At 41.8% G+C, this 17175-nt stretch overlaps 1 protein-coding gene across 1 annotated transcript; it reads left to right on the top strand.

Annotated features, from left to right (window-relative positions):
• The first annotated feature begins 10037 nt into the window (after positions 1-10037).
• LOC139713253 (uncharacterized) lies at positions 10038-13678 on the top strand. Its single transcript, XM_071624997.1, has 2 exons — positions 10038-10427; positions 13616-13678. The coding sequence occupies exons 1-2, from the start codon at positions 10038-10040 to the stop codon at positions 13676-13678; spliced, it is 453 nt and encodes a 150-aa protein (XP_071481098.1).
• Positions 13679-17175: the final 3497 nt, after the last annotated feature.

The following is a 17175-nucleotide window of genomic DNA, read 5'->3' as shown; positions in this document are numbered from 1 at the left end:
ACTTCCTTCTGCACAAATATTGCATCTCTCTCAGTTCTGATCTGAAGTCAGCAGCCATGCCAACCCAGTAGTATTTCTGTTTTGCTTTCCCCAGACACTTGGACAACCCCAAAGTTGCGCCACTTGAGTGATAGTGGACACTACCTCGTCCTTCAATGGCTTTGGAAGGATCAATTGTTGAGGTTGTTTCCTGTTCTGTCCGATGATTCCCGCGGCGATAGAGAGTATCATCATGGATCTCTAGGGCCTCCCCAATGATCCAGTAGTCTTCTTGCTGGTTCCGACCATGCTGCAGCCTCCTGAGAAGTAGGAAGGAGGCCCGCCTGCTTTGCCTTGTATATTGGGGCAAGTCACAGTCCTCTTGTTGTAAGTTACCAACAGGTTTGTCTGTCGGCCTAGCAGTAAGCACCTTACTTCAGGTTGTCCATCTGGTTCTACACGCCCACAATGCTTGCATGGGCGACGGGACAAACTGTCCTGCGTTCCCATGGCTGCGGCCCTGTCGATGCTGGGATGTCAATGTCATACTCTGAAATTTGTTCAAGCCAGCGAGCAAGCTGGGCCCCGTGGATCCTTAAAGTGAACCAGGCATTGGAGGGAACCGTGGTCTGTCCGGATGGTTACATGTCAGTCCATAGAGGTATTGCCTAAATTGTCGCAGGGAGTATACTACCGCCAGTAGTTCCTTTCTTGTTACACAGTAATTCTTTTCTTCTTTGTGTAGGCTGCGACTCGCGTAGGCGAATGACCTTTTCTACGCCCCCTTGTACTCGGGAAAGTATGGCTCCGACACCGGTGTCACTTGCATCGTGTCAAGTATGTAGGGACCATCTGGGTTAGGGTATGCCAAGACTGGTGGAGATGTCAGTCTCATCTTCAGTTCTTCGAATGCAGACTGGCATGCATCGTCCAGTGAACACTGTCTGTTTTTCTGCATTAGCTCATACAGAGGCTTGGCAATGGTTGCGAATCCTTGGACGAAGCGACGATAGTAAGACACCAGGGCCGATGAAACTCCTCACCTCCCTTTGTCGTCTTAGGGGTAGGCCACTCCTTTATGACCTTCGTCTTGTTGGAGTCAGCTGCTAACTCCGTCAGCTGACACGACATGGCCGAGGTAGTTGACACTTCTCTGAAACAGATGACATTTTGATGGCTTTAACTTCAGGGCCTGCCTTTTGTAGATCGTTCGAAAACAATCCTAAGCCTTGCACCTCCTCGTCCACAGTTCTTCCATAGACCGATAACGTCATCTAGGTACACGAGAAGGACCTCCCAAGTCAGCCCTGCCAGAACCCGATCCATCAGTCGCTCGAAGGTTGCCGGGGCGTTTGTAAGTCCGAAGGGCATCAATCGCCAGGCATATAACCCACCGTTGCAATGAAGGCCGATTTCTGCTTGGCATCTTCATCTAACTGACTTGCCAGTATCCACTAGCTAAATCCAATGTGGAAAAACCATTTGGCTTCGCTCAGGGCGTCCAACGTGTCGTCGATGCGTGGCAGAGGATATACATCCTTTACGGTTACTGCATTTAACTGCCGGTAGTCTACACAGAACCGTTTAACTACATCCTTCTTCGTGACCAGAACAACATTTGATGCCCAGGGACTGGCAGTGGGTTCGATGATACCTTGTGTCAGCATGTCGTCAACCTGTCTGGCTATCTCTTCTCGTTGTCCGGGAGCATGGCGTCTTGAAGCCTGGCGGATTGGCCTAGCATCACCTGTGTTGATGGTATGCTGCACAAAGGTTGTCCTTCCTAGATCTGCTGGGCCTGTAGAGAACACATCTGAATATTCCCTCAGAAGCTCACATACCGAGTGATGTTTTTCTGGAGGTATCTCCACCAGACTGCGTTGACACAAGTCTTCCAAATGTGTGGGAACACAACCCTGGGATATGCTTCTTCGGAAGGATTGGCCTCCACGTCATTCGCGGCAATGCTGGTTAGGTTGGCAACCACTGTTCCTGTTGGCAACGTCAGTTGCCGTCGTTGTTGGGTTGTACACCCAGACTGGTAGAATTCCCGAGTCAGTCGAGATAACTGCCCGAGCAACCAATAAGCCCTTTTTGCAGTAACTCAGTTGGGTTGTCTGGTGGCTCCAATAATGCGAAGCCCTCGGGGATACTTTTGTCGTGTTTTGCTGGGAACCCTAAGAGTATTGCTTCGTGACAGGGGGGTATGGTGCTCGTCTCGCTGACAGCAATGCGACAACAGAAGCTGTGGTGCTGGCTCTCCTGGCTTACACACGGGAGGGATACCCATGGTGTGTGCAGTTGCATGGCGTGAAAGTCCAACGTGGTTCGCAGACCCATCAACAGATCTAGGCCTAGTATACCATCAGCTTTGATATCAGCCACCACCAAGTTCACATGGAAGATGTAGGAGCCCAGCTGTAATTCCATTGTTGCGTGCCCTTTTGTCTTTAGCTGAGACCCATCTGCTTGGCAGACAATGTTTGTTACTGCTTCAAGTGGCGTTCTTCGCTCCGGTCTCATCTGAAGGTACACCGCTTCTGAGATATATGACTGAGATGAGCCACTGTCTATTAGAAACATCACCTCCTTCCCATTTACTTTCGTCTCCACGAACAGGCCCTTCAGGAATGTGGATGGTACGGGTTTAGCTCTGGAGCTAAGAGGTGGTAGTTGAGATGACCCTGGTTCCTTGTTGGCATGGGTGCGTCCGGCTCTGGTAAGACTCGTATCTTCCTTGGATGTGCTCTTTCTGTCGTGAGCCAGCTTACTGTCCTCTTTCTTCTGCTTTCTTTGGGGGAGTGCATCAGGCTTCAATGTCGCCCCCTTTGGTAGGCAAGGGTGTTGGCCTGCTCGTTTTCTCTTCTTCTAATCAAATCGCTGACTGCATCGATCATGGGGATGGCACTGCTTGCAGTAGTTTCCATGGGCATGTCACCAGCTGCCTTGTCCTTTGTGACCGCATTGTCTTGTTTTGCATCTTGTGGTGACAACATTCGGCTATACTGTCGGCGGTCATTCTCCATTCGCAGGAATGCCTCCGTATTCAGAGCTGCTTGAATTGCTTCATCGAGCGTAGTTGGTTGGGCGCGAGAAGAGGCCCAGCTCTTATTTCCCAGTCAACTAAGGCATCGAGAAAGTGACCCCGAGCCCAACCTGTCTTGGCCTGCTTCCCCGAACTCTGGATAAGCCCATGATTGTAAGTTCGCGAATGCTTTGGCCCAGCTCTTGTAAGCTTTCTTCTGGTTTGCGTCGCCTGGTGCGCAGTTCCGCCAAGAACATTTCCGAGTGTCCAACAGGGCCAAACGGTGCTTGAGGCGGTTAACCAATTCTTGATACGTCAAATGACGTCCGTCTGTTGAACTAGGACTTTGACAGCAGCTCCTTTGAGGCTGGCAGCCAGGTATTGGAGAGCCTCTTCTTCTGTCCATTGATTAACACCCAGCGCAGGCTTCGAAATGGCTGAGGTAATCCAGCACTGGTCCCTTGCCATCATATCGATCTGGTGTCACAGCTGGCTCGTGGGCTCTATTGCCTTGTACAACATAATGGCGTCCCTGTCCCACAGCTCTGGGCGCTCGCTACGGAGTACTTGTCGCTCGGATTTCCAAGGGAGGTGCTGGGCCAGGTGGTTGAGTCATTGTTACTCGTGACAATCCTGGTTCAGTCAGCTGTCGTTGCCCGCATTGTCGGTAGATTTGATGGCCCTGCTTGGTGTGAGTTCGAAACAAACTGGTGTGGCATAACATCTGATTGTTCCCCACATCCCAGTGCTTGTTCACTTGTACGTGGTGGAGGCGACTGCTTCTGAAGTAGCTTCGATGAAGGCGGAGCCGACCACTCTACATCCACATTTGAGTCTCCAAACAACTGAGGGTTGTACTACTGGCGGGCGTAACGGTGGTGACGGCTTAGGGCTCCCTCCATGAAGTGTCATCGGTGAGCAGCGTGGAATTAGACATGACCGATGTTGGTGCTACTCCAGTTTGTTTGCGTACCGACTCAGATACCTTGATGATTAAGTCGTCGATTTCACTTATTCGGCTTCTCCAGCAAACATGAAAGTTCCAATAATGATGTTCCCTGTGCCATCGTGGTAACAGATTCAATTACATTTACCTATCTTAAAATTATTAACTAGGGATCCACTCCTGACACCATGTGTGACGAACTCGCCTTCTTGTCGTGAATTAAGGAGTGTATTTTGCCTGTTTGTACAAATGTCTCCGCGAGCCGTGTCAGGATGGCCGAGTAGGCGGGGTTCGCTTTGTTGCAGTTTACAACGATCCCTTTTAAATTACTAAAACTACTAGTCTATGTCTACCATGTAATATGTTGGGTCAGAAGCAGTTCACCAACACAAGCGGCATACATACAAGTTCATCATCACTTAACGTATCTCACTCCCAAGCGTCTCTTGTTGAGGATGTTAAATTGGTACGCCTATTTTTGTTACCAACATTTGCTACCAAGTTCTACTACCAAGGTTTGCTACCAAGTTCTGCTACCATGTTTTGCTACCAAGTTCTGGAACACATTTCACAACTATGTGGTGGCACAAGGTAATGTGATGACTGGACCTTGGATTGGGCACGTGCATATGCGACAAGTCACATTACCACTATTCCCGAAATCCAATAGCGACGACTGGAACTTGGATTGGGTACGGACTATGCGACAAGTCACATTACCATTATACCCGAAATCCAACGGCGACGACTGGAACTTGGATTGGGTACGGACTATGCGACAAGTCACATTACCACTACCGAAATCCAATGCTGCTTGCTGGTAGATCTCTACTGCTTGTGCCACCACCAAATACTACTTGCTTTATAAGTCAAACTCAAAGAAAGAGTCTAAAGAGTCAAATGTTGTATGAATGTATAAACAGTTTACTTGGGGCTTCCAAGCAGCAATGAAACAAAAGCAAATGAACTCATGCAAACACTTACTGTACTGTTAGTGCTACGGGCTACTTGCTGGCGAAGTAGTCGGACAGCGGCCAGTTTATATGCCTCCTTTCCTTAAAGAGAAGGATAGAGGATGCAATCCCGCACGGCCCTTATAATACAGAGCGAATCCTCCGGATATCGATCAAATAACCTATTATCATGTCATGGTTAGTAAAATTCGACATAATTATTGATTCTAAACATATTTGGGGTTCATCGTTCCATCTAGCGGTATGTACGGACGGCTAAAACAAACATGTAAATACTACGATGATGCCAACTCATAAATTTCCAACAATATAACTAATTATTTAACAATCAATGGTTTAAATCATGATAATGAATTATCCCATAACGACTATTGAGAGTACTGTATACGGCACTACTGTTGAAATGAATAGGACGCCCTCTTTTACTGTTAAACATACAATCGATTTTAACATCGATGTTAAAGAAGTTATGAATTATAAGGAGATTTTGAGTAAGATAAAGAGATTATTATTATGGTGGAAACAGAGAGATTTAACGCTGATGGGGAAAATTCAATTAGTAAAGGTTTTTGTTTTACCAAAGTTGATTTATATTTCTTCACTCATGGTAACACCTGATTGGGTATTTGAGGAGTTAGATAGGGTGGTATTTGATTTTATTTGGAGGGGTAGAGATAAAATAAAAAGGAATATTTTGTATTTAGATTATGATAGGGGAGGATTAAAGTTCATTAATTTTCGAGTGTTTGTTAAAGCACAAAGAATTATGTGGATTAAGCGTTTGATTTCTGGGGATCATAGTATGAAGTGGAAGTTATGTTTTAAGTTTTTCACTAAATCGGTGGGAGGTATTTTGATTTTTTATAGTAAGGCAATTTTAGGGTTGTTGAGGCTAATTTTACCAGAATTTTATAATGATATGTTGCAGGTTTGGATGGGAAGTAGAAGTTTGATTCTGAAAGAGGATTCAAAAAGGAATGAGGTAATTTTTAATAATAAATTTATTTTGATTGATGGACATACAATATTTGATAAAGAGTTATTTCTTAGGAATGTATATAAAGTTCATCATTTGGTAGATGTAAATGGGGACTTTAAAGGGAGAAGGGAGTTTTTAAGATTAGGATTTAGTGAAGAAATGATTGGAAAAATGTTTGAAATATTTTTAGCTTTACCGTCATCATGGAAAGGTACATTAAAGCGAGAAATGAATATGGAGGATACTCAACTGAAAATTGAATTCTATTTGCAGAATAAAATATATCATATACAGGATATAACATCAAAACGTATTTATAAAGCATTGATGAGGGATGGAATTGAAACATCATCAGCATATAATAATTTAGTTGGTTTATATAATTTTGAGGAAATAGACATTAGATTGATTTTTCTGAGGCCTCGGAAGTCTACTCTTGATTGTAAACTGCGTGAATTTCAATATAAAATGTTGTATGGTTTAATATATACAAAAGCTAAGTTATTTTCTTTTGGTTTTGTAGGAGATAATCAATGTACATTTTGTTATTCTGAGGTTGAGACTTATGAACATTTGTTTTTTCATTGTAGGAAAGTCAGTCAGATTTGGAAATTGTGTAGTGAAGTTTTTGTTTTACCCCAGATGCAAAAGTTAGATTGGCAATCTGTTCATGTTGGTATTAAAACGCAGGATATTGGAAAAGGACAACTCATAAACCATTTGATATTATTGATAAAATGGATGATATTTGTATTTTCGAAGGAAAAGAGCAGGCCCCCTTTGATAAGAGAAATTAGAGAAAGAATGTTAGAAAGTAGAGAAGAAGAAAGGAAATTAGCAATGAAACGAGGTACGCTGGCCCTGCACAGCAGGAAATGGAATCATTTAATGGCACGGGATACTTACTGCACTACTATTTGATACCTTTTTTTTTGTGCTTTTTGTTGTTGAGTGTTTGGTGAACAGGTTCGATGTTTGTGGGCGTGTGTGTGTGTGTGTGTGTGTGTGTGCAAATATGTGTGTGTATCTGTGCTGGAGTGAGGTATACCTGGAGTATGCCTATTTAGAGGGGGAAGTGTTGTTGAGGTTATACGGGTGAGCGATGAAGGGGTAATGTTTATAGGTATGAATTATGTACAGACATTGATCATGAAGATTTGTAAAATGTTTGTATATTGGATTGTGTGTACATAGGTATGTAGGCTTTTTGTTGACACCTGATGCATAGGTATGCAGACCTTGTGTTTCTTAACAATAATGATTTCATTATCTCATAATCACTGCTGTGACGAGTATACGGACGCAGTCAATGGGTATATTTTGTAATGTGTATTGTACATACATTTTGGTTTTGCTGACCCATTAGGCATTAACAATTGATTTTATAATTATTGCGGAGATGATTATTTGTGAAGCAGTTACTGTGTATTGTATACTAGTAGTAGAACAATCGGAAATTTACACAATGACAGTCCTAAGAATTATTTTGTAATATTTTGATATACGTTTGAAATGTCACGCTGCAAGCAACACAATTAAATATTGAATTGTAATCAATGATGGATGATGAAATCGAAATAAAATATTGTTTGAAACAAAAAAGTAATTGGAAACAATTAATTACAATCGATTTTAACAAGTTGTAGTTTGGAAGCAATTAATAACAATCGATTCAACCAAATTTGTTACAATATATATATATATATATATAATCATATATATATATTTTCTCAGCAAAAAAAAAAGTAAGCACTTTTTCAAGATCATATTTCTCATACAATATTTGGCTAAAAGTTAATGTATTATACGCCATATTAAAGATAATCTAATTGGCTATCAACCCGGTAGGTTAGCAAAAAGGAAAACTTTACGCATGAGTGAACACCTTTGTTTTTCTCGTCCAGGGCACAAAAGTAAAAATTGCAAAACTGAGCAAGTTGTCATTCATGCGTAGGCGCTCTTCCATTATAACAATAAGAACAAACAACAAATTTCACACAAAAAGCAACATGAATTAACTTGCAAAAAAAAACCCTGATCTCTACGATATCTTTAAAGCCCCAAAGATCAATGAAGTCTAAAAATAATGGCGGAAAATAAGGAATATTCTGTCAAATCTAAATTCAAATGAAATAAGAGAAGAAGCAATAATTAAAAAAAGGCCTAAATCTTAGTTGTTTCTTTTTTTCAAATGAGAAAATTGTCAATAATGTTTGGTGCTTGAATATGTCTTATGAATTCTTAAAAAATAAAAGAATGAAATAAAAAAGAAATCTGTTCATTTAACCATGTTTATGCATATTACTCCCTATATCATTTGAAGTTTGAGTGAACAGAAAATTCTTATTTTCCCCTTTAGTTTCCCACTTTGTTATTGTTGGAGGTTATAACACACGAGGTTATAAAGAGATAAAGAGAACAAAAACTTATTTTTGCTATCTCATTCATGTCTCTAATTGTGTTAAACTGGTCTTTTGTTGTCAATATAATCGTGAAGGGCATTTGCAAATGAAAGGCAACATATCATTTTTTGCAATTTTTACTTTTGTGCTTTTTAGGACAAAAATGAATGTGTTCACTCATGCGTAAAATTTTCTTTTGTATTAAGCTACTAACTTGATAGGCAATTAAATTACCTTTAATATGATATATGATACATTGATTTTCATCAAAATCTTCTATGAAAAATATGAACTCGAAAAAGTGTTTACTTTCTTTTTTTTGCTGAGTGTATATGTATATATATATATATATGTGTGTGTGTGTGTGTGTGTGACATTAATGGAGATGTCTGGAGGAGAGTCAGTGCCTTGGGTCAAGATCTTAGTCTTTTTCAGGCTGATGGTTAGTCCAAATTCGTTACAGGCATGGGACAGACAATCAACAAGCCTCTGCAATCCCGCTTCTGTGTGCGATACCAGAGCAGCGTCGTCAGCGAACAGCATTTCTTGGATAAGAACCTCTCTAACTTTGGTTCTGGCATGCAGTCGGGCGATGTTGAATAGCTTCCCATCCGCTCTGGTACGGATGTAGATTCCCTCTGTGCTGTCAACAAAGGCGTACTGAAGGAGCATGGGGAAGAAGATTCCGAAAAGTGTCGGTGCGAGGACACAGCCTTGCTTCACACCGCTGTTCACAGGGAAGGCATCAGAAGTTCTCCCGTTGTAGCAGACTCTACTTTGCATGTTCTCGTGAAAGGAAATGATAATTTGGAGCAGTCTCGGGGGGCATCCAATCTTCTGCAGGAGACTAAAGAGTCCACTTCGGCTGACCAGGTCAAAGGCTTTCGTCAGGTCTATGAAGGCAATGTACAGCGGCTTTTGCTGCTCACGGTACTTCTCCTGCAGCTGGCGTAGAGAAGATCATGTCTACTGTAGATCGGCCTGCCCTGAAGCCGCACTGTGACTCTGGATACACCCGGGAGGCAAGACTCTGCAGGCGTGCCAGAACTACACGTGCGAAGACTTTTCCCACAACACTTAGGAGAGAGATGCCTCTATAGTTGTTGCAGTCGCTGCGGTCTCCCCTGTTCTTGTAGACAGTGACGATACTGGCATCACGCATATCTTGGGGTACGTGGCCTTTTTCCCAGCAAAGACACAAGAGCTCATGGAGGTGTTGCAGTAGTACTGGCTTGCCGCTCTTTAGAATTTCTGGTGGGATACCATCATTTCCAGGAGCCTTCCCGCAGGATAGACGGTCAATGGCTTTGCTGAGTTCTTCTTTTGTAGGCAGGGCATCCAGCTCCTCCATGATTGAAAGGCTAGGTAAGGTGTCCAAGGCAGCATCTGTTACCTTATTTTGGGCTGCATAAAGTTCCAGGTAATGTTCTACCCAGCGTTCAAGCTGCTTACATTGGTCTGTGATGGCTTCTCCAGTCTTTGTCTTCAACGGTGCAGTCTTGATGGCGGTGGGACCGATTGCAGCTTTAATGCTGTCGTACATGTCCCTGGTATTTCCGCTGACTGCAGCTGTCTGAATCCTGCGGCACAGGTTCAACCAGTAGTCATTAGCACAACGGCGCGCAGTCTGTTGAACCTTGTGGACTCTTTCACCTACCTTGGTTCAGCAATCTCCAGTTCCCTCTCCCTTGACAATGAGATAAGCAATAGGATAGGGAAAGCTACTGCAGTCATGGCCAAACTGAACAGGCGCGTATGGAACAACAGTCAGCTGACCAAGAACACCAAGCTCTGCGTTTACCAAGCCTGCGTCCTCAGCACCCTGCTATACGGCTCTGAGTCCTGGGCAACATATGCTGGCCAGGAGAAGAGGCTCAACACCTTTCACCTCCGTTGCCTCAGACGACTCCTGCACATAAAATGGCAGGATAGGGTGACAAATGCAGAGGTCCTCCAGCGAGCCGGCATTCTCAGCATGTTTTCACTCCTCAGCCAGAGACGCCTGAAGTGGTTGGGTCATGTGCGTCGAATGGAACCAGGTCGCATCCCGAAGGACATGCTGTATGGAGAGTTAAGCGAGGGGTTTCGTCCCATGAGAAGGCCGCATCTTCGCTTCAAAGATGTGTGCAAACGTGACATGAAGACGATGGACATCAACACCAACACATGGGAAGGTGTAGCTGAAGATCGTCCGCTATGGAGAGGCACCGTCAGGGAGGGCGTTCAGAGAGCTGAAGCTGTAAGGCACGTACAGCAGACCGACAGGAGAGCTAAGAGAAAGGCACGGGCAGTCTTAGTATTGGCCCCAACAGACTTCATCTGCTGCAAGTGCTCTAAGGATTGCCACTCAAGAGTGGGGCTTTACAGCCACTCAAGGCAGTGCAAACTTCTTGCCTAGCTAGTGCTACGCCATCGTTTCTCGAGACGAATGGATGCCAACAATATATATATATATATATATATATATATATATATATAATTGTCTCTTCGCATTTAATTTTTTTAATAACAATTGGAAGTATCGACCCAAAATAAATTTCAACGAATCATTATCATAATATTTTGCCACCTCCGCACCTACGTATTACTAATAAATTGATACAGTGACTGTATTGATTTGATACGGGATTTGATACAAACATTAATCTGTCCACACAAACACACACACACACACACACACACACACACACACACATACACACACACACACAAATAGAGACTGGAGATGTAAGCACCATTATAATATGTAAACTCCATGCATGCTAGAAGCAAATAATTCATCCTGCAACCATCCCCAATGACTAGATTTCTAGATTTATATCAAAATCCCCATGTTACGTCAACAAAAAATATCAGCGGTTCAACTGTTCAGATCTGCATTTTATCTTATCTTAAAGTGTATAATCAGATCGTATTCACCCCTAAAGATGCTTAAAATGATCAAATTATGCCATGGCAAATTTGTTAAGATGATTCAGTTCAAGATGATAAACTGATCAAGTTTAAATACTGATTAATACACTTCTTCACAACTTGCAAAATCGGGGGTAAAGCAGCTAAACATCCAGGCCGCTAGCCTATTGGCAATTCAGTGTTCCACAGACTTACGCGACCGTGCATTCAGCTGCGTCACGTTTTGCCGATGTAGGCCTAATTCATAGTGAAAAGGATAAAAAAAAAGTTTAATTCATTATTTTTAGCATCGCTTTATACAAACTTGAAAAATATAATCGAAAAATTTGCAAAATATATTGTTGAAGTCTGATGAAGTCTCTTCGCAGAGATGAGAAACAAGCTTTGTGTAAATACGGTCTATTAAACATAGTTCACGGAGTAGCATTTTATTGCCCTGCCGATTTTTGAATCTATTTCATCTATTTATTTCATTGTTATTATTATCATTGTTATTATAATTATCATTGTATTTTGTTGCTTTTTTCCGGGGGGGGGGGGGGTGCGATCATTTCCGAACCGAGAAGAATTGCGCCGTGGCCTTTCATGACTTTTGAGCCTATAGAGGCTTGCGCATCTTCTGAAAACAATTATTTTAACATTTGGACTGCCAGTTATCACGCCCCTGGGCACTTCACAGTCGTGCGCGCCAAAAAGGAAATTTCCCACACGTATAACACATGCATTACCAAAGAATGACAGAACTGTGTGATGTACAATAATCACTCATTTTAGGTTTGTAAATTTGTTATATTTATAATAATTATAATAATGTATTCCTCATGCTTGAATATTTGTGTTAAAGTTCTCAAGGTCAAGACCGAGGTTAAAGTGTGTTGTACACTTGTTGTTGTTGTTGTTGTTGCTACACTAACATTTGTAAATTGATTGGAGTATACTAGTATATATCTGCTTTTCCCCCGAGAAAGTTTGACTATGCAGTTTTAGGGGAAAAAAAGACTTTTAAAGCTCTATCACTTCTGATTTTACAGAAGAATATTTTGAAATATTCTTTAATTTGGGAGGTTTGGACCCCCTGTTAACACCCGCCAAGGGAGCATGGTGCCCATTCATACAAATTGAGATCCTATCCCCCTAGGAATGCTACCTGCCAAGTTTCGTGAAAATCCATCATGTTGCTTTCAAGAAGAAGAGAAAGTACAATTTAGGCCTGTATTTGAATCCCCCTCCCCCCCCCCCCCCACCCCAGGCTCCAAGGGAGGGGGACATCCCTGGATCTGCTATGAGTCATCAATGTACTAACTCAAAGTATTCATCACTTCTGGTTCGAGAGAAGAAGATTTGTAAATATTCTTTAATCTTTTTTTTGGGGGGGGGCAAGTGGAACATGGTGCCCAGTTGAACAATTGACATCCTAACCCCTCCAACCTGCCAAGTATGGTGAAAATCCATCAAGGGGTTTTCAAGAAGAAGATGAACATGTACAATAGGTCCCCATTTGGACCCCCCCCCCCCCCCCCCCCCCCGACAAGGAAGGGAGCACCCCTGATTCTGCCACGAACAAACTTGAAATAGCAGTCATCAATGCTCTAACTAGACATAGCTCTATCACTTCTGGTTCTAGAGAAGACTTTCAAAGATTCCTCAATGGGGGGGGGGGGGGGGGGATCCCCTGGGGGCCCCCCATGGTGGCCCCCATGGTCAGCCATGGTACCCATTTGAACAAATTGAGATCCTATCCCCATAGGGATGCATACCTGCCAAGTTTGGTGAAAATTCATCACACTGGGTTTTCAAGAAAAAGATGAAAATGTACAATTTAGGCCCCATTTGGAACCCTGCGGGGTGGGGGCCGGGGGCACCCTTGATTCCGCCATGAACAAACTTGGAACTACAGTCAACAATGTACTAACTCATCATAGTACATGTATTAACTTAGCTCTATCACTTCTAGCTCTAGTGAAGATTTTGAAAGATTCCATAATTTGGGGGGTTTGGGGCTCCCTGGGGCCCTGGGTGGGGCATGGCGCCCATTTTAATGAATTTATATCCTATCCTCTAGACATGCTACCGGCCAAGTTTGGTGAAAATCGACTTAGGGTTAAGAAAAGTTGTGATATTGTAAAGTTTTACGTGAGGTTTATTCAAAACAATCAGTAATACAATGTGTCTATCCAGAAGATTTCTCTGATTAAATTTCCAAATACACTGTATGTACAATGTACATATTTGCAATGTAGATGAATTTTGTCGAGGTTATCATATAACATATGAAGCAGGAGGACTCCACAGGATGATCAGAAATACTTTTGTGTTACCGATACTTGTACATGCTTCTCAGTTGACCAAAATGATGCCCAGGCTATTACTTGTACACTCTTTTGTTGTGACATGCAGATGCATCTTCATTTTTCATGGAACTTCCTGCAGAAACACGGAGGCTTGGCAGCTCTGCTGTAGGCATCCCACAGCCATCTACCCACCAGCCAATAAATGGCTTGTGTTATTGTGAAAGCGGGACCTCCCTGACATCACAGGGAAATGAAGCCCATATACACTGTACACATGTGGACTGACTGAATGCAGCATTGCAGTAGAACACATTAGTGAAAGTTCGAGGAAATCAGACAATCTGTTCAAAAGTTATGAATTTCGTAAGTTTCAGTGCAGCCGTCATTGGATGACAAGACTACTACAAAAAGTGTACAGTTCACGAGGTCACATATGGAAAATGATCTAAAGAAAATTTATAGAGGATTCCACAAACTGTTATTTTGTTATGAATAATACACACTCCCTCGACTTGTTACTGTAGAAGTGGAAATTTTCGCAGTGTTAAAATTTTCGCACATTTCGCGCAACCGGAAACTAGCGCGAAAATAAAAGCACGCAAATATTTTTGCTTGCCATATGTTCCTATGCGTGATGTCTCGATTCCGCGGAATTAAAAACATGCAAAACTCTTCTAACCCGGCCAAGCGCGAAAAATTAGTTGCGCGAAAATATCCACTTTTACAGTATTATAAAATGGGCTTTAGAATCTCTGCAATCTGATTGGTCAATCATAATGCATTGAATTTTACTGATCCACACTGAGCCATGCGTCCGGTAAAAGGCATGGCTTAGCCTTGTACAAAGTACATGTATTGTAGGTGTACTGGATGCATAATGGGAACAAGGTTGAATTTCATGAATTTATGGGCCCATTTTATAAAACGAATGATGCACAGGCCTATTTCATGATCACTGAGAATTGGATGCTCTTGGTAAACTTTGGAAACAGTTCCAAAGTTAAACTCACACATTCAATTCTCACTAATCCACTCTGTCCTGTGCATCATTTGTATACTGGCATATGTCAAGGGTAGCATTATGCACCTGCTTTCTGAAAGTAGTAAGTCAAGTGCTCTTTCATTATGCTAGAAAAGTGAACATAAGTTGAATGTTCATTATTATCTTCTTTTTTTTTGGTATACATTGTACATGTATCTTTTTTTTCATATGTGATGTCACGTTGCAGTGTTCTTATGAGGTGATGGCTGCACTAAAATTTTAAAAATTGTAAGTTGTGAACGGATTGCCCAATTTTCCTCAAACTCTGCTGATGCATGCAATATTGCTCCATTCCCTCAATTCACATACAGTGCACTTCTGTTTTAACGAACACAGTTTTAACAAAATTCTGGTGACATTATCCACTCCATGCATTTATATCATTTGTTTGTTCTGTTGCGAAATTTTTATACCCCCCCCCCCCCAAAAAAAAAAAAATGTTGGTCCCGAGGACTTCGTTATAACAGGAGTCCACTGTAATACGATACAGTATTTGGTTTCATTCACCTTTCACGCAGACTTGGCAAAAGCATTTTTACTTAACATCTGAGGCGACATTCATGCACACACGCATGCATGCAACACATCTTTGTACAGGGGAAACTCGATATAGGGAGAAGGTCGGGACCGGGACGTTTTCCTCGTTATAGCCGATATCTCTTTTTATCAGTAGGCATGAAAAAAAAAACATACCTTGAAGACATTAAATTGCATATGTGGGACAATATATCACTTTTCAAGTAATACTGATAACCTGGCAATGTGTGTGAGGGAATTACTCACTTTTATGTGGAAGAAGATATTTTTTTGCCAATGAAATACAATATCAAGAATGTGTTTCCTAATGGATGTTCGAATTTGTAAATATATAGTTTGCGTGCAATCCTGTCACGATCCTCCATGGATTTGTATGTGGTTATGGAAAACGTGTGTTGTGTATGGAAAGCTCAAACATGTTCTGCATAATGTTGTGTGTGTATGTGACACATTCTGTACTTATACATTGCATACATTACGCATGGGTGCGTGAAGACAGGGAATTCCCTAGTAGAAAGCCAATCACAGCATCAGATTGCCTCACACCTGCTATACGTCATGATGTCATGCACATGTATGCATAGGGCTGTACATAGTCCTAGCACTCTTACATGTATACATACAATATGTGCGCACACACACACACACACGTTTAACATGCGGTGCTAGGCTAGGTGGAGTGCACAGAAGGAGATACATGTGTACAAGACACAATTTTGTAGCATCAAGCTTTACTATCTTCGCACATGATTGTACAGGAGAAATAAAGCTTTACCTGAAGAGATTTCGCTTTACCTTGCTTTAACAACTAGATTTGATTAACTATGTTTTTCTCTGTTTGGAAATCACAAAATTTATCTCATTACAGCAGTTTTTAGAGCCGATCTCGCTATAAAAGTAGCGTTTTACATAGACTTGTGTGGAAGGAAATTTGGGACCGCAAAAGTTTCCTAGTAATAAGCGATATCTCAATATAGCAGTGTTCGTTATATCAAGTTTCCCCTGTATAACGAACACTGCTATAAAAAGATATCAGTTATCACGAGGAGACTTTTGTGGTCCCAAATTTACTTCCACACAAGTCTATGTAAAACGCTGCTCTTATGGCGAGGTTGCATCACATATTATGAAATAACTACTATAACGAGATTAATTTTGTGATTTCCAAACACAGAAACACTTAGTTAATTAAACCCGTTATCGCGAGGTAAAGCGAAATCTCTTCGGGTAAAGCTTTATTTCGCCTATGCAATCATGTTCGAAGATTGTAAAGCTCAATGCGACAAAAACTGATTCTTGTACACATGTATTTTCTTCAGTGCACTCCACCAAGAGCACCGCATGTTGTCTATTGCACGCTTGTGTGTACACATATATTGTATGTAGGTATACATTCAGTGAGTGTGCTAGGATAATGTACGGCCCTATGCATCTATACATGACATCATCTTGGCGTATAGCAGGTGTGAGATAATTTGATGCTGTGATTGGCTTTCTACTAGGAATTCCCCCATCTTCACACATGAAGGCATAATGCACTTAACAGAATGTGTCACATACACACACAGCATTATGCAGAACATGTTCCAGCTTTTCACACACAACAAATGCTTGCCATAACCACATACCAATCCACAGACGATCGTGACACGATTGCACTCAAACTATACATTTACAAAGTCGAACATCCATTAAGAAACACATTCTTGATCTTGTATTTCATTGTCGAAAAACATCTTCTTACACATAAAGTTAATTCCCTCACACACATTGCCAGATTATCAGTATTAATTGAAACATGTTTTTATAGTCCCACATGCGCAAATCAATGTCTTTATGTTATGCTTTTTTTTTCATGCCTAATGATATAACAAGATATCGACTATAACAACAGAGACTCCAACCCCAAGCACCTTCTGATCTGGAGATTCTCCCGCCCGAAACCCCTAGCAAACGGGAGACTCCAAGTTGATGTGTGCGAAGCGCGAAGTTTCTATGGTTCTAGATGTTCTCTGGTGCTATCTAAGGCTTATTTTTTCAACATACGATAGCAATAATTAAGAAATCCTTTCCACCGGGAGACACAG

The sequence above is a fragment of the Diadema antillarum genome, unplaced genomic scaffold (genome assembly GCF_040938485.1).
Source record: "Diadema antillarum isolate AM-2024a unplaced genomic scaffold, OU_Dant_1.0 seq00001932_RagTag, whole genome shotgun sequence".
Taxonomy (NCBI): Eukaryota; Metazoa; Echinodermata; class Echinoidea; order Diadematoida; family Diadematidae; genus Diadema; species Diadema antillarum.
This window is presented reverse-complemented; position numbering and strand designations above follow the sequence as displayed.